Source organism: Aquarana catesbeiana, linkage group LG04 (genome assembly GCF_042186555.1).
Source record: "Aquarana catesbeiana isolate 2022-GZ linkage group LG04, ASM4218655v1, whole genome shotgun sequence".
Classification (NCBI taxonomy): Eukaryota; Metazoa; Chordata; class Amphibia; order Anura; family Ranidae; genus Aquarana; species Aquarana catesbeiana.
This window is the reverse complement of record NC_133327.1, coordinates 625,151,330-625,174,048: the sequence shown is the minus strand read 5'-3', so window position 1 is coordinate 625,174,048 and position 22,719 is coordinate 625,151,330. Positions and strand designations below refer to the sequence as shown.

At 40.9% G+C, this 22,719-nt stretch overlaps 1 protein-coding gene across 1 annotated transcript in view; it reads right to left on the bottom strand.

The window, feature by feature from the left end:
• Positions 1-211: 211 nt before the first annotated feature.
• Positions 212-22,719, bottom strand: part of LOC141141296 (calpain-8-like) — a 44,001-nt gene continuing 21,493 nt past the window's right edge. The window contains exons 9-20 of the mRNA XM_073628971.1: positions 22,426-22,583; positions 20,205-20,380; positions 19,093-19,104; positions 15,371-15,576; positions 10,413-10,449; positions 9,057-9,119; positions 8,879-8,942; positions 7,358-7,422; positions 6,332-6,400; positions 5,456-5,534; positions 2,353-2,469; positions 212-294 (exon numbers count right to left, since the gene is read on the bottom strand). Coding sequence (XP_073485072.1) covers positions 212-294; positions 2,353-2,469; positions 5,456-5,534; positions 6,332-6,400; positions 7,358-7,422; positions 8,879-8,942; positions 9,057-9,119; positions 10,413-10,449; positions 15,371-15,576; positions 19,093-19,104; positions 20,205-20,380; positions 22,426-22,583 — 1,129 coding nt within the window. The remainder of the gene's footprint in view (positions 295-2,352; positions 2,470-5,455; positions 5,535-6,331; positions 6,401-7,357; positions 7,423-8,878; positions 8,943-9,056; positions 9,120-10,412; positions 10,450-15,370; positions 15,577-19,092; positions 19,105-20,204; positions 20,381-22,425; positions 22,584-22,719) is intronic.

The following is a 22,719-nucleotide window of genomic DNA, read 5'->3' as shown; positions in this document are numbered from 1 at the left end:
CCTCATCAGTGCCCTTAAGTGCCACCTCATCAATGCCCACCAGTTCAGCCTATCAGTGCTCATCAGGACACATCAGTGAAGGAGAAAAATTACTTATTTACAAAATTTACTGACAGAAACTAAGTTAAAAAAAATTATATATCACATCGCTTATAAACTTTCCCCTAAAATTAGCAGTTTCTATGAGCTGTAAATATTAATATGAAGTCTTTTAGTCCAAAATGGAGAAAATTACCTCAGATAAGGACAAACTGATTCTTCCACTCTTGTCTGCGTCCAGTATGTCAAACATTTCTAAAAAAACAAAAAACAAAAACAGTATTTTTACTGGTATGCTGTATTGCTACAATTATTATTCATACAAAAGATTGGGATATAAAAGCTAATGCTTAATTGGTTGCCTTAGGAAGTGAGGTAATATCTTTCAATGGGGACACATATTTAAGAAGGAATGCCCCAGGACCATCTCTTATACCCCCATGATCTTCGGATTGAAATGTTTTTTGGTTCATGGCATGTTTGGTTGTTTTTTAATATTAATATATATATATATATATATATATATATATATATATATATACACACACACACACATACACACTATATTGTCAAAAGTATTGTGACGCCTGCCTTTACACGCACATTAATAGCATCTTAGTTCATAGGGTTTAATATTGAGTTGGCCCACCCTTTGCAGCTATAGCAGCTTCAACTCTTATGGGAAGGCTGTGCACAAGGTTTATATGTGTGTCTATGGGAATGTTTGACCATTCTTCCAGAAGCGCATTTGTGAGGTCAGGCACTGAAGTTGGACAAGAAGGCCTGGATCACAGTCTCCGCTCTAATTCATCTGAAAGGTGTTCTATGGGGTTGAAGTCAGGACTGTGCAGGCCAGTCAAGTTCCTCCACCCCAAACTCCCTCATCCATGTCTTTATGGACCTTACTTTGTGCACTGGTGCGCAGTCATGTTGGAACAGGAAGGAGCCATCCTCAAACTGTTCCCACAAAGTTGGGAGCATGAAATTGTCCAAAATGTCTTGGTATGCTGACGCCTTAAGAGTTCCCTTCACTGGAACTAAGGGGCCACCATAATCCCCCTCCAACAAATGATTTGGACATGCTCAATGGGTGACATGTCTGGTGAGTATGAAGGCCATGCAAGAACTGGGATGTTTTCAGCTTCCAGGAATTGTGTACAGATCCTTGCAACATGGGGCCGTACATTATCATGCTGCAACATGAGGTGATGGTCGTGGATGAATGGCACAACAATGGGCCTCAGGATCTCGTCACGGTATCTCTGTGTATTCAAAATGCCATCAATAAAATGCACCTGTGTTCGTTGTCCATAGCACATGCCTGCCCATACCATAACCCCACCTCCACCATGGGCCACTTGATCCACAACGTTGACATCAGCAAACCGCTCACCCACACAACGCCAACACCTCATGTTGCAGCATTAAAATGCACAGACCCATTTTGCAAGGATCTGTACAGAATTCCTGGAGGCTGAAAACATCCCAGTTCTTGCATGGCCAGCATACTCACCAGACATTGAGCTTGTTTGGGATGCTCTGGGTACAACATTGTGTTCCAGGTCCTGCCAATATCCAGCAACTTCGCACAGCCATTGAAGAGGAATGGACCAACATTCCACAGGCCACAATCAACAACCTGATCAACTCCGTGCGAAGGAGATGTGCTGCACTGTCTGAAGCAAATGGTGGTCACACCAGATACTAACAGATTTTTGGACCCCCCCAATTCAATATAACTGCACATTTTAGAGTGGACTTTTATTGTGGCCAGCTTAAGGCACACCTGTGCAATAATCATGCTGTTTAATCAGCATCTTGATATGCCACACCTGGGAGGTGGATGGATTATCTTGGCAAAGGAGAAGTGCTCACTAACACAGATTTAGACAGATTTGTGAATATTTGAGAGAAATAGGCCTTTTGTGTACATAGAAAAAGTCGTAGATCTTTGAGTTCAGCTCATGATAAATAGGGGCAAATAAAAAAAGTGTTGCGTTTATAATTTTGCTCAGTGTACATACACATATATATATATATATATACATACATACACACACATGTAATATGTTTGAACAATTGATACGTGTATTTGTATGGATCTTGCACTACTCTTTTATGTGATGTGATATATAAAATTATTTTGTGTCTTTAATATCTGCCAGGAGTTCAGTTGAAAATATATTTTCTCCTACATGACGTTTATATCCATATATGAATGCATGTACCTCTCCATAGATCAGTGTCGTTTTATTTTCCTTTTTACACAACAAGGATGACAGGGGGCAGTATTGAGCAGCTTGCAACACTTACTGAATAAAGTCTCCAAGCGAATCAAACATGCTATAAAATCTTCAAAATTGATGGACAGATCGCTGGAGACGTATCGCTGTACAATTATCTCCTGAATCCTGGTATTGAGGTTAAAACCTGCAAATAAAATAAAATTCATGTAACTGTTTAAAATAAATTTAAAGTCCTTCTTGTAGAGGTCATCAACACACAACATCGTTTTGCATCCAATCAGGCAGGTCGTTGCACTACATAGTGTTTGGTAGATCTAATGGAGATTGTACAATCAGACTGTAACATGTGTGAAGAGCTTTACAGGTCACCTCCCCACCTTCAGCCTGTGACTGGACAGTGAAAGGAGGAGCAGCAGACTGATGAGCTCATCTCTCTGTCACTCTGCTCTCTCCTCCTATCAGCACATCCCTTAGTGCACAGTGACGGACTCTCAGTACAGAAACCTACCGCCCATAGATGCATGTGTGGCATGTGGGTGTTAAAGCCTTACTGTCTTTGCTGCAGCACATATGCATTACATGGGTGACAACAGGTTAAAGTAGTAGTAAAATCCGCTTTGTGATTTTTACCTACTGGTAAGCCTATAGTGAGGTTTACCTGTAGATAAAATTAATATCTCCTAAATGGGCACTGTTTAGGAGATATTCACACTGGATGCAGCCGGTGACGTCACCATACCGGACCTTCAGAGCACCGTGACGGAACACAGGGGTTCCCGCGTGCATGCGCTGGAAGTGTCATCGTCATGGCTCCGACCCTTCACACAGCCGGAGTCTACGAACCCGGAAGCAAGACTGGGGAAAGATGGAAGCTCTCTCAGCTGAGTAGCGCACCACTGGAGGGCTTCATTCTAAGGTATGTATTTCATAATGTGCTAGTATGCGCTGCGTTACATACTAGCACATTATGCAATTGTCTTACAGGGGACACAGGGGACACAGGGGACAATTTTTTTGCTTAATGAATACAAGGCTGCAATAATATGTGCTTCTTTATATAAATCTGCCTGAAGTTCACTATTGTCCGTTGTGGGTACAGCAGCACTGAATAGAATAAGGCTTCTGTACAGCTATAGGCTCCCTCCTCATCTGATGAAGCTACCCCCTGTCTAGAGATGTAACATTTCTGGAAATTTTGAAGCCATGAGGGAAAAAAAAAATCCCTGTTTTTTTTCTCTAGAAAAAACGGAAATTTTAGGAACAATTGAAAAAAGTTCAGCGTGGAGTAGTTTTACAAATTTAAAGTAATTTTGTCACTATTATATGCATTATACTTGAAATAAAAGTACAGCTTATTCAGTAAACTAAACTTGCTTTTTTAAATTTTTTAATGATCCAGAAGAAGCAGGAATGAGAAATCTGGAGAGAAAAGCTACTCGCACTTTTATTATGGTCCTCATTATTTCATTCCATAAAGTATTTTTAATGTCTTTAGGGGACCTCTGGTATGCTAGGATCGGTTGTGTCATGCTTGTAGCATTTTTGAAAAGAATATTTCATCTGACAATATTTGCAAATTGCAGCTTTGCTCTTAGCAGAAATTGCACTGTGGAAATGTTTCCAAACTCTAGATGTTGGTCTCACCATTTCACTGAGAGGAGGAAAAGAAAAAAACAATTTACTGAAGAGACTATAGGGAAACATTATGCTGTGATGGTGGAGAACATTTATAGGAATCATTAAAAGGTTGTAAAGATAAGCTAATTTGTCAGACAAATTGACCCTCGTATCTGTCAGTTAAGGCTTGAGAGGACAGAAACTATCATCTACTGCAGGGGTAGGCAACCAGTAGCTCTCCAGCTGTTGTGGAACTACATTTCCCACGAGGCATTGCAAGGCTGGCAGTTACAATTACTCCCAGAGACATGATGGGACGTGTAGTTCTGCAACAGCTGGAGGGCCACAGCTTGCCTACCCCTGATCTTCTATATCCCAACAATCACCCAACTGTAGAAGGTACAAGATGGAGCTCACAAGCAAACTAAACTGGAGCCTTTTCCCTGCAATGCCCTCTAGTGGCAGAAATGCATATTTCTCTTGTTTGAGAACTGCATTGAGAAGTACAGTGTTACATGAATTGTATTCCAGGATTTACTTGTCTTCAGCTGAGAGACTTTATATAAAGTCTCAGAAATCTTTAATTAAGGTCTTCAACACATTTTATAGTTTGAATGCCATATCATATGTCGTATTTATCAGCGTATAACATGCATTTTCCCCCCGGGAAAATCATGTGTGCGTGTTATATGCTGATATAGGCTGCCACCGAGGGGAAGGAGGGGACAAGCGCTGCCGAAATAGAGCCAGATCTCCTGTGTACTCGGCTCGGCGTCACACTCAGTCCCGCCCCCTGGACGGCTCCTAGCATGAACGTCCCGGCATTGGACCGGCGTTATGTCCATCATAGGATCCGATCCAAGGGGTGGGACTGGGCATGATGCTGAGCCGAGTACACAGGAGATTTCAGCAGTGCTCGTCCCCACCTATCCCTCGATGGCAGCATATATAACGGCAAGGCTGCAGATCGACACTGAGCAATGCTGCAGGTGGGCACTGATTAAACTGCAGGTGGGCACTGATTAGGCTGCAGATGGCCACTGATTAGACTGCAGATGGGCACTGATTAGACTGCAGGTGGGCACTGATTAGACTGCAGGTGGGCACTGATTAGACTGCAGGTGGGCACTGATTAGGCTGCAGATGGGCACTGATTAGACTGCAGATTGGCACAGATCAGGCTGCATATAGGCACAGATCAGGCTGCAGATGGGCACAGATCAGGCTGCATTGAAGCTCACTGACCATTATTTTGCTTCAAAGTGGTTTATTTAAAAAAAAATTTTTTTTTCCTGAAACTTCCCTCTTAAATTGGGGTGCGTGTTATACCCCTGTGTTATACACTGGCGCGTGTTATAGGCCGATAAATACGGTATATATTATTTATCATTGTAAAAGAACATATTCAACGCTCCTTTTTTTTTAAAAAAAAGGATCCAGAAAAAAATGGCTTTTGAAAAAAACGGAATTTTTTCCCAACTTTTTAGTTTTTTTTTTCCAGGCCTTTCCATCTGTACACCTGTCAGTACAGAAAATTAGAGGGGTTCGGTCACCTGCTTTTTGCAGGGCATTTCTCATTTCATGGGCATCGATGGATCCGGAGTGATTGGCATCCACGTCCAGGAAGATTTTCTGTAAAGGGAATCATAAAGAAGAACAAATTGTAATTACTGCTAGTAACGTGGGCAGTCCTGAATGTGAAATCTAGGCAGTCCAAGGCTATGCAAGCCAGCCATACATGGATCGAATTTCAGCCAGTTCAGCAGGGACCAACCTAATTCCGATCCATGTATGAGCACTGTGGGTGTACGGGTGTACAGAAGCATATTTTTGGAAGGGTTCTACTACCCTACTTTGGTGCAACTGCAGTGCGATTTTGGCACCATAGACTTCAAAGGAAAGCACCAAAAACATATGTGCATGTGTTTTTGATGAATTTTTGCAGGTTGTAAGGCTCCTTAACAACAAGCATCCATCCTCCTTCCTCTACCAAAAACACATTCAAAATGCAACCAAGATGCACTACATAATTGCACTGAACATTTGATCAAATCACAGCTGCACTAATGTAAACCTAGCCCGAGGGCCTATACATACATAAACGGACAGCTGCTGGACAGTAAACTGCAGCGACGTGCAGCCATCACATCTAAGAATTGCTAAGCTTCAGTATATAGAATTCCTGATTTTGAGTTTAGATACACATTAAGCCAAAACACATGTTAACCAATCAGATTGTTTGGACGAAGATCAGCAAATACTGAATACTGATTGGTTGGCCTGGATTACAAGACTGCTCTGATTTCTTTTATGTTACTGAATAGATTTGCATCGATCTTGTGAAAAATGTTTAAAATGTTTACATATTGAAACATTAAAAAGGTTCCCATATCTAGCAATTAATCTCATATAAAATAAGAGATCTTTACCATGTAGCGATCCAGCTTCATGCAGAGGGTTTTATATTCTTCTGCACTCAGAGTCCCCGTATTGTCCACCTGTACAGTGTGTGGTTAAGGACTCTTCCAGACAGTGGTAAAACAGCACAGCACAGAGCCCTAGTGCAAGATATAAAGCTATCCCCCTACAGCTGGCCCAGCACAGCACAGAGCCCCAATGTAGGATATAAAGCTATCCCCCTATAGCTGGCACAGCACACAGCCCCAGTACAGGATATAAAGCTGTTTCAGTTTGAATTCACAAATCAATTTGAATTCAAAATGGAAACATATATAAAATAGGATGATGATTTCTACTTAGGCTGCTTTATAGAATAGAATAAAACAAAATAAAATAGATTTGAAAAATAAAAGAATAGAATAGAACAGAATAGAATATTTTGTAATCTATTCTATTCTGTTTTATGCTATTCTGTTCCATTCCTTTATTTTCTATTCTATTCTTGTATTTTCTATTCTATTTTATTTTATACTATTTTTTAACTCTATTCTACTTTGCTTTATTTTATTCTACTCCATAAAGCAGCATAAGTAGGAATCATCATCTTATTTCACTTTTATACCTTTTTTTTATACCTGTATTTATTGCAATATTTTACCATTTCAAATTTGAGTTCATTTTTTTAATTAGAATCCATGTTCAAATTTAAATTAAAATTCATTTTTGTATTCGAAAAATTCATTGCATTATAATTTATTTTTGGATTTATTAAACTTTGTTACTATTGTTATTTGGAAATGCAGATACATCCGAATCTCCAAATAATGAAATTTTGTCCGAATTTCAATTTGTAACACATCAAATCGCACATGTCTAATACAGCTATACTCCTACAGCTAGGCCAGCACAGCACACAGCCACAGTGCAGGATATAGAGCTGCCCCCCTACAACTGACTCAACAGAGCACAGAGCCCCAGTGCAGGGTATTTATGAATCTACACATCATCTTTATACAGTATGAATAGTAAGATTCGATTCATTTTTGAAAGGATACATCCATTAGATTAATCATTTCTCTGCATGTCCTCAGGCCAAATCCATCAGATTTAATATCTGTATCTGTAAAGGGAAAAGTAACAAAGTTGCACATTTTAAAATATAACTAAAATGTTAAATTAAACAGCCCCATATCCCCCCTTTCATCATTTATTGTGCACCGGTAGTCGTAGACTTTGGATCAGATGCGGATTAGGCGCAGGACTGATGCTCAGAACTTTGAAGCCAGCAGCTTGTGCATTATACCCCTAATACGATCTCATTTAGTGGCTTCAATCAAAGGATCACATCTTCCAGAAAAAGAGTCAAAGCTTATCTCACCCCAAGAGCAGAAATGTAATATATTTCAGCTTACCAGTCCTTAGGTGTGATGGCTGTGTTTGTTTCCAGATTTTTTTTTTCTTTATTTTCACCTGGTGATTTGTCCAGTAGCACACTTTCTGTCGTAGAGTGACAACACTCACTTACTGCACTGTATCTATGGAGGAGCAACATTGTCACCCCAGGACAGGAAGTGTGCTATGACTACAGAAGAACAGGCTCTAGCATACATAGGTGAGTTTAGTAATTGTGGTTTGTTATGGAGTGTACTCTCCACCACCTGGATAGGGACAAACAGTGGTCTGACTACAATAATAATAATAATAGTATTAATAATAATAAATATTAATAATAATAACAGTGGCGGCTGGTGCTAAACTTTTTTTTTGGGGGGTGTTGGGGGGCGGCAAACAAACCCCCTCAGGTCTGCACTCACCCTTCCTCGGCTTCTCCTCCCCTCCAACCCGATCCACATCCTGTCCTGATTGGGGAATATTGATTTGCTAGTGTCAAGTGAGTGGGTTCGGGGCGCAGAGCCCAACCTTTTTTAAGCCAATTAGACCCTCAGGCTCTAATCATGTGGCTTGAAAAAAAACTCAGAGAAACCCATGAGTCTGGCGCCATGCATGCAAACTAGGGGGGTGGCGCCCCAATGCCCCTTGTGCACTGGCTGCTCCTGAATAATAACAATAATAATTTTCTCTAATGTTTTTGGATATAGCCACAGCCAGTGATTTTACATGCACATGTGGATGAAGGAATAAAATCACACGAATCATGTACTGATTTTATAAAAGCAGACCTCTGGTCACATATTAAAAATGGCATATGATTCAGTCTTTCACTAACATTAACAACAGCTTTTCTTTATATGGGCTCCCCTCCCATCCTGTACATTTTATCACCTGTTGATCCTGCCAACAGAGTCTTATTTTTTTTTCTTCCTGTGATAGGGTGACAGTTCTTCAGTAAAATGGCACAACAATATTGTCACCCTGTGGACAGGGTAGTAATATACCAAAAATGTCACATAGAGATGGATATCTGTTCTTATTGCTAATGTTCTAGTGTGAATTTGTTTGTGATACTGATTGAGGATGTAATAAATGAGATGAAAAAAATTAAAATTTCAAAAAATTCTAATTCAGCAGTTGTGTGAGATTGTTCTGATGTAGTGTGAGAAGAATTTTCAACTTACACTTTGACAGCTTCTTCTTCAAAGCCCGACTCAGGTCTTCTACATTGAACTCCTCTCTCTGCTGCTGCAAACATGACGGGAAACAATGTAACAAGCAGAAAAAAAAAGCCATTCTTTACATTTATTTCACTAATAACTATAAAACGTGTAATCTGTCTATAATTGGGATGTCAGTTACCTCTTCATCTGATTCCTCACACCCGTTCTGAGGTTCCACTTCTGGGGCAGAATTTGATAAAGGCTTCACAAAATAAAATATTATTATTTAATTTTCATTCAAACTAATTAGCTATTTTTAAGACTGATAGATATATACTGAGAAAGAAAGAAAGAAAGAAAGAAAGAAAGAAAGAAAGAAAGAAAGAAAGAAAGAAAGAAAGAAAGAAAGAAAGAAAGAAAGAAAGAAAGAAAGAGAGAAAGAAAGAAAGAAAGAAAGAAAGAGAGAAAGAAAAGAAAGAAAAGAAAGAAAAGAAAGAAAAGAAAGAAACTTCTAACAACAATTAAAGTGTATCTAAACCCAAACATGTACTGTAGTCCTTAGATGTGATGGCTGCATTAAAGTGATATTAAAGACTTGTTTTTTTTGTTTAAACATCTTTGTTTTTTGTTTAAAAATAACAATCATGTTATACTTACCGGCTTTGTGTAATGGTTTTGCGCAGGGCAGCCCAGATCCTCCTCTTCTTTGGTCCCTCGCCGACGCTTCTGGTCCCTTGCCAGCAACTATGGGGGCACCCAAGCTAGGCTGCTGCTCTGTGTGTCCATTCAAAACCATGGCTCAACCCCACCCCCTTTCTCTCCTCATTGGCTCGCTGACTTTGATTGACAGCGGTGGGAGTCAATGGCGCCCACTGCTGCCTCAGCCAATGAGGAAGAAGAATCCAAGGTTCTCGTGCAACATCGTTGGATAGAGATGGGCTCAGGTAAGTATTAGAAGGGCTGAGGGGGGCTGCTTCACACAGAAGGCTTTTTATCTTAATGCATAGAATGCATTAAGATAAAAAAACCTTCTGCCTTTAGAACCACTTTAATTTTCTTTTTTCAGGCTAAAACTATTTTCATCAAGTACAGGAAATATCTCTTGACCACAATAGAAATCCAACTTGCTGGGGATGGCACTGAAATCTCAAAATGATCAGCCTTCCCATCTATCTTCTGTGAACTACAGACCCCCCATCCTCATATGTAATTGAGATGAGGAGATTGGGAGTTGTTTTGTATTCCTAACACACTTTCTATTCTATGATTCACCTCCATAGATGCATTACAGGGGGTGAGCGTGGTCACCCCACAACAGGAAGTTTGTTACCGGCAGGATTACCAGGTGGTAATAATGAAAACTGGAAAATGAATGTAGCCACCATAACTAAGCTTTTTTTGGGGGGTTTGAATATACTGCAAATGATAATGTGAAATGTACACACTAATAATGACGAAATATTATGATTTCAGAAAAGTCTGGAAGGACATAAAAGGCATACAGGCTGAAGACCCATATATACATTATATAAATTGTGAACAGCTTTGAATTTACCTCATAGATATTTGCTTCCACCACATTGCCAATTTCACTAAAACAAATAAAATACATTTTAAAAATTGTCACTGTTTCTGAATAAGGACAGATTGTCTTAATGATACACCTATCCATTGGAAATGCTAGTTTCATAAAGGTTTGCTAAAATGTACAGTGGAAAAGCTAACATTTTGTAATATGTAGGTTGTTTGGAAGTGTAATGAGATACAATGCAAATTATACACAAGGGACCTGTTAATTACTGTTATCTCCCCCCAACTTAAAGTGGTAGTGAATCGCACAATTTAAAATTTTTTTTGTAAACCCAGCAAGGTAAAGGCATAATGTGATGCATACTAGCACATTATGAAATACTTACCTTAAAACAAAGAATTAGAATTAGAATTAGAATTATTGAAGCTCCTGAAGAAGCGACATTTCAGGCTGCAAAACATGTAGAGCGAGCAATTCTTTTTAATCTATGAGGACTGTGGAAACTACCAAGAGGAATGCTACATCTCAGTGTGGGCATTTTTTTAATATTGCCACACAGGAAGTATTAACCAAGTGTTACCTCTAGGATAAAACCACTGTGTCCCATATGTTGTAATATGTTGTAATGTTCACCGATTTATGTGGGACATTGTTGTGTGTATGTACACATGCAGTCAATGTTGACCAGGCCAGAATTGAGTTGACGATGGTCTATTTTGTCCAAACCAACTCAATTTTTATATAACAGCTGAAAACCCTTTGATGTGTTAATCTCATGCAAGTCTACCTAGGGGTGTGAGGTATGGGCTGTTAACCTAATTGAACATTTCAAAGGGTACATTGTTTAAAGGACCATAGAAGAAATATTTATTGATGGTAATTAGACTTGAGGGGGTAACAATGGGATCAAGGAGTGTTTTGGGTTGGCCTAGCGGAGGCTCCCTCCTGTGGGGCTAATTTATCAGGGGGGCTTGTTGATATGCAGGACTGTAGGTATTCCAAGGGCTCAAAAGGGTGTTCTGTTTATCTAATTAATATATCTAAAGGGGACTTGTTGATGTTGATATGCGGGAGTGCAAATTGGGGTGGTTCACGGCTGTTCACGGCTGGGAGTTGTTGTCTGTTTGATAGACTAAAGCTAATCAAAAATTGAAACAGCCAATCTAGGTGAATTAGGTGAATTAGCTCCAAACTGTAAACGTGTAAATAGTGTTTTGTTTTAACTTCAAACAACGTTTAAGGACCTTGCTAATGAGTTTTTGTTGGAGAGTTTTGTCTTTCAGGTACGTCTGGAAATGCTGGTTTGCATGTGAATAGCAGAAGCACAGTCTGAAATTGCTGTCTAGTGGGGGAGAATTATGGGAGAAATGCTGAATAGACAACAAGGAATTATAAAGAATTCATGGACTCTCTCGAAATTCATCAAGCAATGGACCTTTTTTTCTTTTTTCTTCAATGCCCTAATTTTAAATTTTTCTCCCTTTTCCTGATATATTTTGCTTTTCATTTTTTTATTTTCTTTATGTTTTATTTCTTGAACGTTATCTTAAAACCAAAGAGAAGCATTTAAACCTAAAATGATTTTCATAACATCAGTACATATTACACAATGCATATTGATCAATATATTTGATATCTAAGGTGAGATGCTGCACAATGGCTTGGCATAGCATAAATTATAGCATGTTGGGTGGTTTTCCTAAATTTATAAGAGGGGTGAGTGAAATTCATCACTCTAGTCATGATTTGAAACTTTGTTGATTCAGTTGTTTATAATATGCTAAAGGCTATGACATATATGGATGAAAAAGACCTTTCTACCTTTCATGGTGAAGATACTGGCAAGAATTTCCGCTGCCGCTTTGTCTGGATAGAAGATCTGATAAACACTGATGACTCTATCTGAACCATCGTGTGGGGGGTATATCTATATGTATATGTTGGTATACCATTCAGGTGTAATTGTGGACTGAATGATCCAAGTAACTGCTTTATTGAAGGCAATGAGGGGTCGGCCTACAGCAAATTACAAAAAAAGCAAATTGTGGCTGGCAATCAACAAAGATGGACTCATGAATGTCAAGTGCAAGGAAATAGTTTTACTGCCATATCCAAACCTTTTTTGACCTTGAACGTGAGTGCTGGTACATTGATGGTTTTTCTTACTATAAAGATGAAAGTAGAGTGTTTGCGTAAAAGTATCTTTAAAAATGAAAAGCTTGAGCCTGGAGATGAGAAAATCCTGGACTTATGTGGATTGGAGTTCCCAGAGCATACCAAGTTTACGTTCAGTGAGATGGTGAGAGATGTGATGAAGTCAGACCGAAGAATGGACTGTGACATCAGCTCGTCTTTGCGCAATATTCAAGATCTTGATGTGATATAATAAGGCCTAACAGCTATATGGGCCACTGACGTTTACCAAATCCTTTTCCAGTCATGGTCTAAAAGTCATATTATCTAATAACTGTTTCATGGGGATATTTTAGAGGCTGGCGAAGAGAGATGTAACCAGTTTCAACTTCATATTTTATATGAGCCATTGTAAAGCATCCAGTACCTTAAATCGTAATGATATTTTTTGTTGTTTGATTTATGGGTCAGTTCTAGTAGTTAGAACCGACCCAAGTGGGGGTATATGTTGTAATATGTTGTAATGTTCACCGATTTATGTGGGACATTGTTGTGTGTATGTACACATTCAGTCAATGTTGACCAGGCCAGAATTGAGTTGACGATGGTCTATTTTGTCCAAACCAACTCAATTTTAATATAACAGCTGAAAACCCTTTGATGTGTTAGTCTCATGCAAGTCTACCTAGGGGTGTGAGGTATGGGCTGTTAACCTAATTGAACATTTCAAAGGGTACATTGTTTAAAGGACCATAGAAGAAATATTTATTGATGGTAATTAGACTTGAGGGGGTAACAATGGGATCAAGGAGTGTTTTGGGTTGGCCTAGCGGAGGCTCCCTCCTGTGGGGCTAATTTATCAGGGGGGGCTTGTTGATATGCAGGACTGTAGGTATTCCAAGGGCTCAAAAGGGTGTTCTGTTTATCTAAATAATATATCTAAAGGGGACTTGTTGATGTTGATATGCGGGAGTGCAAATTGGGGTGGTTCACGGCTGTTCACGGCTGGGAGTTGTTGTCTGTTTGATAGACTAAAGCTAATCAAAGTCCTAAATTGAAACAGCCAATCAAATTGCTCAGCCATTCAATATTTAGTGAATATAACACGGCATTCAGTCTATAGGTTTGGGGAGTGAGGCTTGTCTGTGTAGTGAGTGAGGCTTGTCTGTGTGGAAGTGAGGCTTGTCTGTGTATGAAGTGAGGCTTGTCTGTGTATGGCTGGGAAGACACAGACCTAGGAGATGGGTTTCTGAATTATATTTCCTCTGTCGGATTTCTTTGTCATCTGTGGACTTTGGACTTTGTTCTGTGTTGGAAGTCAATAAAGTGCATCTCTCTGGAAGAATTGGGTTGCTGCGGAAGAGTACTTACTAATTAATTATCATACCCACTCTACATCTATACACCCATGAATAAACCCGATCACATCATATCACCCAGTATATACATATTTATATTTTCGATCACTACACCATATTGCTTTATCACATATATTTTGTGTTGTATATGTATGTATTTTATGTGAATTATTAAAAATTGATATATATATATTTTTATACGTGCCTACAAAGTCCATCATTCTGTTATTTAGCATCTACCTTAGAACAAAGTCCTCCTGCAGCGCACTGTCACCGTTGAGAGGGCTTCCATATTCACTCGAAATTCCTTTCGGGTTTGGCCGTCTGATTGGTAGCGCCGCAATGATGTCACTCCCATGCATGCGCGCAGGAGTCACAGACCGTGGTATTGGGGGTCTGAAGGAATGGCACAGGTATGCCATCCCTTCAAAGTGCATGAGCCGATGACATCACCGGCTGCATGCAGTGTGAATATCTCCTAAACCTTGCAATTGTAGGTGATATTCACGGTGCCTACAGGTAAGTCTTATTATAGGCTTACCTGTAGGTACAAGTGCAAAAATAGACTTTACTTCCACTTTAAGCTGGCCATAGATGATGCGATTTTCCTCTACAGGAAAGAATATTGCTTGTTTTCCCCATCAACATGGTTAGTTTGATGGGGGGAATCCTCCCTGCTAAGCTATAGTGTTCACCTGGCGCGGAAGGGGGGGGGTGCGGGGAGCAGTTGCTGCCGGGAGAACACAATGATTATTGCTAGTGGCTATAGCCATTGACAATAATCACATGCCGAAAATCTGACATGCTGATTGTACAATCAGCTTGCCCATAAATGGTTCGAATCATAGCTGGTCCCATTTGAACTGGCCGAGATTCCAACCATCTATGGCCGGTTTTATACTAAAGCTGGCCGGAGCGATATTTGACTGGTGCAGCAGGGACTTGATGAATTTAATCAGTATGTGGGCTCCCCAAATCGATTATTTAATCAATGTCTTTCGGCCAATCAGCAGTTGCAGCCAATCAACAGCAGACACTGATCAGTGTCTTCAGACGGTAGCAGGTGCTGCTGTCAGAATTCAATGTCTTGGTCGTGAGATTACTCCATCCACCTTGTTTGTGGGTTTGTTGGTTTAAGACTTTCCAAAGCTGGCAAACCCTTGAGATGGAGGCAGAAAAAGACCCCAATCTAGTTTGGAGACTGCCCACTCGAATGCAAAATAAGGGTTATCTACATTGAGAATATAGCAGTATAGGTCCCAACATTCCAGCGCTGTCACATGGAGTGAATTACATTCTCCTCCATACCCAGAAGTACTGGGTATTTCCTTTGGCTCCTGATGCTAAACAGAGCAGTATGGGAGCAAAGGAAATTAAGTATATGCTGCTGACGATGACAGGATCAAAGAAAACCCATTCTTAGCCCCAACTTAAAAAGCCACAGCATTGCTTTAAAATGTGAAAACATCTTCATGTACTCTTTCTACTTACAGCCCATTGGAGTTTCTTTCTGAGAAGACACGAAGAAAGAAGTCAGCCTCTTCAGAAGGACTGTAGGTGGTTGGGATGATTATGTAGTCTCCAACAGGAAGCAGGAACCGGTTGGATACTTCACGGTGATCTTTGTAAATATCCAAACGGGCTACGTCTTTATTTTTCTTCAAGAAATCTTTCCCCAGCTGCAGATTGGTAAGATTCTGGAGACAATATGTAAGGATCCCAATTAACTAAGCTTAAAGAGCACCTGTCATATTAGCCATAGGGCTCTCATCTCAGGTGCCTCATAAACAAGCACTTTAGAATGGGGAATGGTTAAAGCAGAACTCAGGAACACTGCATTGGTTAACCGCTCGTTTTGTCCAAGGGGGACACAGAAAGGCTATACTCACCTGATCCTTCCATGCTCCAGAAAACAGCTCTCCCCAATGTCCAGCGTTGGACTGTTCCTGCCGTCCTCACATCCAGAGCTGGTCTATGGGTGTGATGATGTCAGGAACAGTCCATGCACAGCATGTGGGGGAGCAGGAGCAGCAGGGACTTGTACCTGGAGGATTTGCGGATTAGGTAAGTATATCTTCACTCTCCTCACCCCTAGACAAAAACGAGCAGTTAAATGTTAACCAGTTAACAGGGAAAAACTTTTTTTTTCCTGGAAATCTTCTTTAAGACCTCTGCCAGTTTTTTTTAGCTCCTATTAGAGAGATTTCCATTAATTTCCTGTCCCAGAGATCCAGAGGTGATCTCTTCAAAGGTGGGGATATTCCCTCTTAGACAGTTGTCATGAGAACTGGGGCCCCCATTGGAAGATTTCTCCCTTCCTCCTGTTGTTGTGACAGCTCTACATTTTTGTTCTAGAGACAAAGGTCATCCAGACCAATTAAGAGAGTGAATATCCTCAGCTGCATTTCAGCAATAAAAACCTAGCAGGAGTTATAACCTTTAGAACCCTCTATATAATACGAAAACAAAACTTTGGCCTTTACATACACTTTACTCTGAACAAGCAGATAAAGCCCTTTAAAATTAGTCCTCATTCACCTCAGGAGCTGTATGCATTGTGCAGTAATTCATCTTCACATTATTGACAATGAAATCTTGGCTCCATTCTTATTACTTTCTGTTGCACCAGGATTTTGATAGGCTACCAGCCCTATAATGTGAGCACCCAACAGGTATTTCTAAGGTCAAGGGCGGTTCACACCTATGCATTTTTGGTGCTTTTTGCAGAAACGCACTAGAGTCCATTTACCATTATTTCCTATGGGACATGTTCACATCTATGCTTTTTTTAGCTGCTGCGTTTTTGGAAAGGGTCAGGGACTTTTTTAAAGCAAAACGGTGCATTTTTGGTTCAAAAGATTTCAATGAAAAAGCTACCGAAAAGCGTGCAGTGTGTTTTTGCTGCGATTTTGCTGCAATTTGTGTTTTTTTAATTCACCCAACAACAAATTGGCCAAAAAATGCAAAAAAAAAATGTGTCAAAAACGTGTGTGCAAAAACGCAAAGTGCACCGCAAAAAGCACTGCAGAAATGGATCAAAAGCAAACTGCATAGGTGTGAACCAAGCCTTATAAACTGACTGAAACCTGACACGCACAGTTTAATACCCTGTTTACACGGGTGTACTTAAGTTCTCAAAAACTTAAATTGTGCTACTACCCCAATAATCCAGTTTGGCAGGAAAGACTGTCCTCCTTTAGCCAATACACAGGCTCCACAAGCCAGCAATGAAGATTTGGAAAAGATGCAATCCCTGACTCACTTTTGTCACAGCATAAAGTCCATTTTGCCTTCAAAAAGTATTTATACCCCTTGACAATTTTCACATTTTGTCATCTTACAACCAAAAACATAATGTATTTTATTAGGATTTTATGTGACAGACCAAAACAAAGTGGCACATAATTGTGAAGTGGAGGGAAAAAGATAAATGGTTTTCAACTTTTTTTTATAAATAAATATCAAAAAATGTGGGGTGCATTTGTATTCAGCCCCTTTACTATGATACCCCTGACTAAAATCTAGTGGAACCAATTGCTGTCAGAAGTCACCTAATTAGTAAATAGAGTCCACCTGAGTGTAATTTAATCTCAGTAAAACGACAGCTATTCTGTGAAGCCCTCAGAGGTTTGTTAGAGAACCTTAGTGAACAAACAGCATCATGAAGGCCAAGGAACACAGCTATATAGTTATGGAGAAGTTTAAAGCAGGGTTAGGTTATGAAAAAAATATCCCAAGCTTTGAACATCTCACAGAGCACTGTTCAATCCATCATCCAACAATGGAAAGAGTTTGGCACAACTGCATACCTACCAAGACATGGCCGTCCACCTAAACTGACAGGCCAGTGCAAGTGGCATTGGCATTAATGCAGAGAAGCAGCCAAGAGGCCCATGGTAACTCTGGAGAAGCTGCAGAGATCCACAGCTCAGGTGGGAGAATCTGTCCACAGGACATCTATTAGTCATGCACTCTACAAATCTGGCGTCAAGAAGAAAGCCATTGTTGAAAGAAAGCCATAAGACGTTCCATTTGCAGTTTGTGAGAAGCCATGTGGAGGACACAGCAAACATGTGGAAGGAGGTGCTCTGGTCAGATGAGACCAAATTTGAACTTTTTGGCCTAAAAGCAAAATGCTACGCCTGGCGGAAAACTAACACATGGTGTTGGCAGGATCATGTTGTGGGGACCCTTTTTTCAGCAGGGACAGGGAAGCTGGTCAGAGTTTATGGGCAGATGGATGGAGGCAAATACAAGGCAATCTTAGAAGAAAGCCTGTTAGAGTCTGCAAAAGACTTGGGACTGGGACGGAGGTTAACCTTTCAGCAGGACAACGACCCTAAACATACAGCCAGAGCTACAATGGAATGGTTTAGGTCAAAGCATATTCATGAGTTAGAATGGCCCAGTCAAAGTCCAGACCTAAATCCAATTGAGAATCTGTGGCAAAACTTGAAAATTTCTGTTCACAGACGCTCTCCATCCAATCTGACAGAGGTTGAGCTATTTTGTAAAGACGAATGGGCAAACATGTGCAAAGCTGGTAGAGACATCCCCAAAAAGACTTGGAGCTGTAATATCAGAGAAAGGTGGTTCTACACAGTATTGACTTAGGGGGGCTGAATACAAATGCACGTCACACTTTTCACATATTTAATTGTAAAAGATTGGGAAAACGATTTATAATTTTTGTTCCATTTCACAATTATGTGCCACTTTGTGTTGTTCTATCACATAAAATCTCAATAAAATAAATTTACGTTTTTGGTTGTAACATGACAAAATGTGGAAAGTTTCAAGGGGTATGAATACTTTTTCAAGGCGCTGTATATTATATAGTTGCGGTTTATAAATGGAATAGTACTTTTGTTAGATTGGAGGGCAGTGAAAAAGTGCTACTTTACATTGGTGGTCACTATACAACATTGGATATCAGAGGTCAGTAGGGGGCCACTTATAGTGGTGGCCAATGAAAAGAATGCCCTGTTGCATTGGTGGTCAGCGTAGCGCCTCCTGCTAAGTGTTGTCAGTATTGGAACTTTGCAAGTGCCATCACATTGTAGATGATCAATCCATCCTTAAAGGTACCCTTAGTATTCACTGGAGGAACCCCTGAGTTTTACAGAACCTTGGTTAAGAAAGGCTGCTCTTTACCATTTTTACCATATCAAGTTGGAAGGTATGTGCATGGAGAAAAAAAATGAACTCCGCACCTGTTTAGGGACCTGAAAAAGATATAATAAAAGGCATTGTGTAACTACAAAAACAATAACAAATATAATAAAAATTACTATAATCAATAACAACAATGATAATTACACATGATCTACTATCCAAGTAATATGATGCATTATAAAGACATTTTAAAACTGATTACACATGTAGTGACCCAGTAGGCTACTTGCGTTCAAATTTAGATTTTGGTCTCCCTGTAGGCAGGGAGAGCAACAATTGTTTAGTAGTTTCAGTTCTGGGTTTTGCTGGTGCAGACTTGGTTACTTTCCTCTGCATCCCATTGAGTAATGAGATATAGCGGGTGGGAGAACACAGACCCTGGCCTGCATAATAATGCCTATTCAGCCAATCCTTGGTCAGGTAAGAAAGTGAGTGACCAGAAGGGGCTGAGAGGGGTATAAATAGGCTGGGGCCCAGAACTGAGGTCTCTTGTTCCTGGGGGAATAAGGCCCAGTCTAAGGCCTATGTCATCGCTGGGAGACTACCTGTAGCTGCAAGAATCCTTTTCGGGATCCCAGCTTTTAATTTGGCTGAGGGACCTCTGGCTTTGCCTCCTGAATATTTGCAGAGAGCTGATCTAAGGATCCAGGACACAGGCAAATCAAGTACAGAAACTGACTGATACTACAGGCGGCAACACACACCGCAATGCACAACAGACCTAATTTTTTCCACAACACAATGCAGAAGCCCAATGCATGGTGCATTGGTTTAGTGAGTTGGGTGCCATCCAAAATGAATAGTACATGAGATTGGTAAAAAAGAATTTATATGTCTGAAACTGAATTTAACACATACAAATGAATAAGTCAGAGCAATGACTCTTCCTCCCTCTCCTCCCTCCATACAACTCCTTTTGAGGTTTCAATGAGAGACAGCCTGTCTGAAAGGAGATAACTCATTCTGCCCCTCTTAGATAACCTAAAGTGCTTTGGGAATCCATTGCCATGATTTTAATGTTCATTTATAAAAAAAAGACAGTTTGTATAGTAAGCTTAGAATTTACAAACTTTCAATTGGTCCTACAATTTCCTTGTGAACCCACTCTACATGGACAGGCAGACAGCCCAGAATTACACATGAAGCTAACCTTGTATATATAGTAGCCAATTCTTAACAAGTTCTCTCCTTGCGGTTTCTTTCTCCGACGCTCTTTCTGCATCAGACTGACCAGCACTGTACAGCGTGTCTCCCCACTCTCTCCTTTGCAATCCTCATCAGGGTCCTCCAGGGTGATCCGGAACTGTGGATTGGTCCAAAATGTCACTGCCAGAGAAAATTAAGCCAGTTATTAAAAGAGTCCTATAAAATATACAATGGCTTAATAGAAATTAATACACATTTCTATAAAAGTCATTAAATAATCTTTCAATTCAGCTACGGTAAATACTTGAAATCTCGCCTTATTCCAGTAGCCACACACCAGCTGAAGGTTCACTGCGTGCAGTAAAATAGCATACTGAGGTCCTCTGAAAAGTGCTGTCCCATGTCACTCCACACTGTAGTTTGTATGTTGCATTAAGAGAGACTTGTTGAGCCTGTGTCCACTCCACCAGTCCAGGGTACCTCTGTTACCTCACTCCCAATAACAGAATGGGTTCTCGCCGTGCACAAAGCGTGGACCTTATGCATGCACTCACGTTCGTACTCATGTGACCAGGCCATGGATCTCTGTAATGCAGGTTCGTATCCGATTGCTATTAGATACCGACCGCTAACAAGGGAGCCAGACAACGACCCCCTCGCTATGGGAGGACCTGCCTCCTTACTAGGTACCACCCCTAATGACTGGTTGCTTTGTGTCTTGATTTTGTACTTGGTTACTCTTATCAACTACACTCCTCTTCTTGTCTTGCTGAGTTAACCCATTGTAGTGCTGTTACTTTATACCCAGTTGTGCTTTACAGACTCTGGTTCTTTAGATACACCAGAACCAACATACACCAATTCAAATAACTTCAGACCAGGCTCATAATTGTTAGTATACTTTACAGAAGAGGTGTGGCATAACAGTTCAATATGAACAACGTCTTTCCCCTAACTCTAACTATAGTAGAGTGGCTGTCTAAGTATACCTCTGTGAGATGAGTGTCCATTATGAAATTGTCCAAGACCTAGATGTCCCCGAAAGCCCCAGTGGGACGGGCTAGGCAGGCTGGCTAGGTCCAAAAGCCCGGGAACTGAGGCTATAACAGTTAACCCTTACCCCAGCCTGGGCCAGCCACTATCTCACTAGTAACCAAGCCCAGACTGGCCATAGGGCACACAAGGCAATTGCATGTCCTTGTGGGGCCAAAAGCAGCTGCAGAAGCTGGGTTGCTCCTTGAGCCCATGAAACTAACTTGGCCTCTTCATTTTCGACTGCCCATTCAGTTCAGCCGTCGGGGCCAGGGGGTGGAAACTAGAGGTCAGCTGACCCATGACCATGATGGGGAGGAGCTGCCGCTTGCCACAGACACCACGGAGCCAGGCCAGAGAGAAAATGAGAGCCAGACTGCCAATGATGGCATGTTTCCTTACTATTAGAAAACATTATAGGAGCGGCGTGGGCAGAAGAAAGGGAAGAAAGAGGGAAGAAAATGGAGAGGTAGATTTCTCTATATGTAGCTGCTCCTCCTATCCAAAGCCTGTCCTAGTGTCTTTCTGCTGCCCATCCCCCCTGCTCTCCAGCCCTCCGACCCTCCCCTGCTTTACGGCTCCTCCAGTGTTCTTCACCCCCCCCACCCACAGTGCTCTCCACGCCCTTCCCAGTGCTCTCCTCTCATGCTCTCTGCCCCCAATCTGTGCTCTCCATCTCCATCTGCTGTCAGCTTCCCCCATGATCTCCACCCCCTCAGTGCGCTCCGCCCCCCCAAGTGCGTTCTCCCCCCCAGTGCTCTCTGGTCCCCCGCGCTCTCTGACCTTACCGTCCCCCCCAGGGCTCTCTGCCTCCCCCCAGTGCTCTCTGCCCCCCCCCCCCCTGCTCTTCGCGTACCCTATCTATCTATACTATAATTTATGTGCCTATAAGTGCTTGTAGTTACTTTCACTTAACCAGGTGTGTTAGAGGGGCTGAGGTTGTTCTTGGAGTCGAGGCACAGAACAGAGAACCCAAGTTACCAAGCGGCTCGTTTGGGGGTAGCGCTAGAGAATATCAATGTTTTTCATTTTAATTTACAGTGTCAAAGTAATGTATACTGCATTTTGGTCACTTTTATTTTACTTTTTGTTATTTGAGATTTTGAGCTAGAGCTATTGAGCTTTGTAAACAATATTTCTTAGTGTCGTGTGGTGAGTAGGAAAAGGTTGTGACAGGAATTTTTTATTCTTACAGTTGCTTCTGCATCCTCCTGCGTTCACTCCTGATGTCCACTTTCCATTATATCCAGTTAGACACCACTTATGTATGTCATTACAACATACATTGTCCAGATTAAGGTGGCAGATTTCAACCCGATAGAATTCAACCAAGAAGGAAGAAAAAGGCATCCTGCAAAACACAAAAAATTCAACTCTGACAGACTGTATACATATTATTTAATTAATTATGTGTTTTGGTGCAGTACAGTATTCGTGCCTTCATGCTTTTCCTGCCTCTATAAATGTCCATGGATCATCATCTCAGG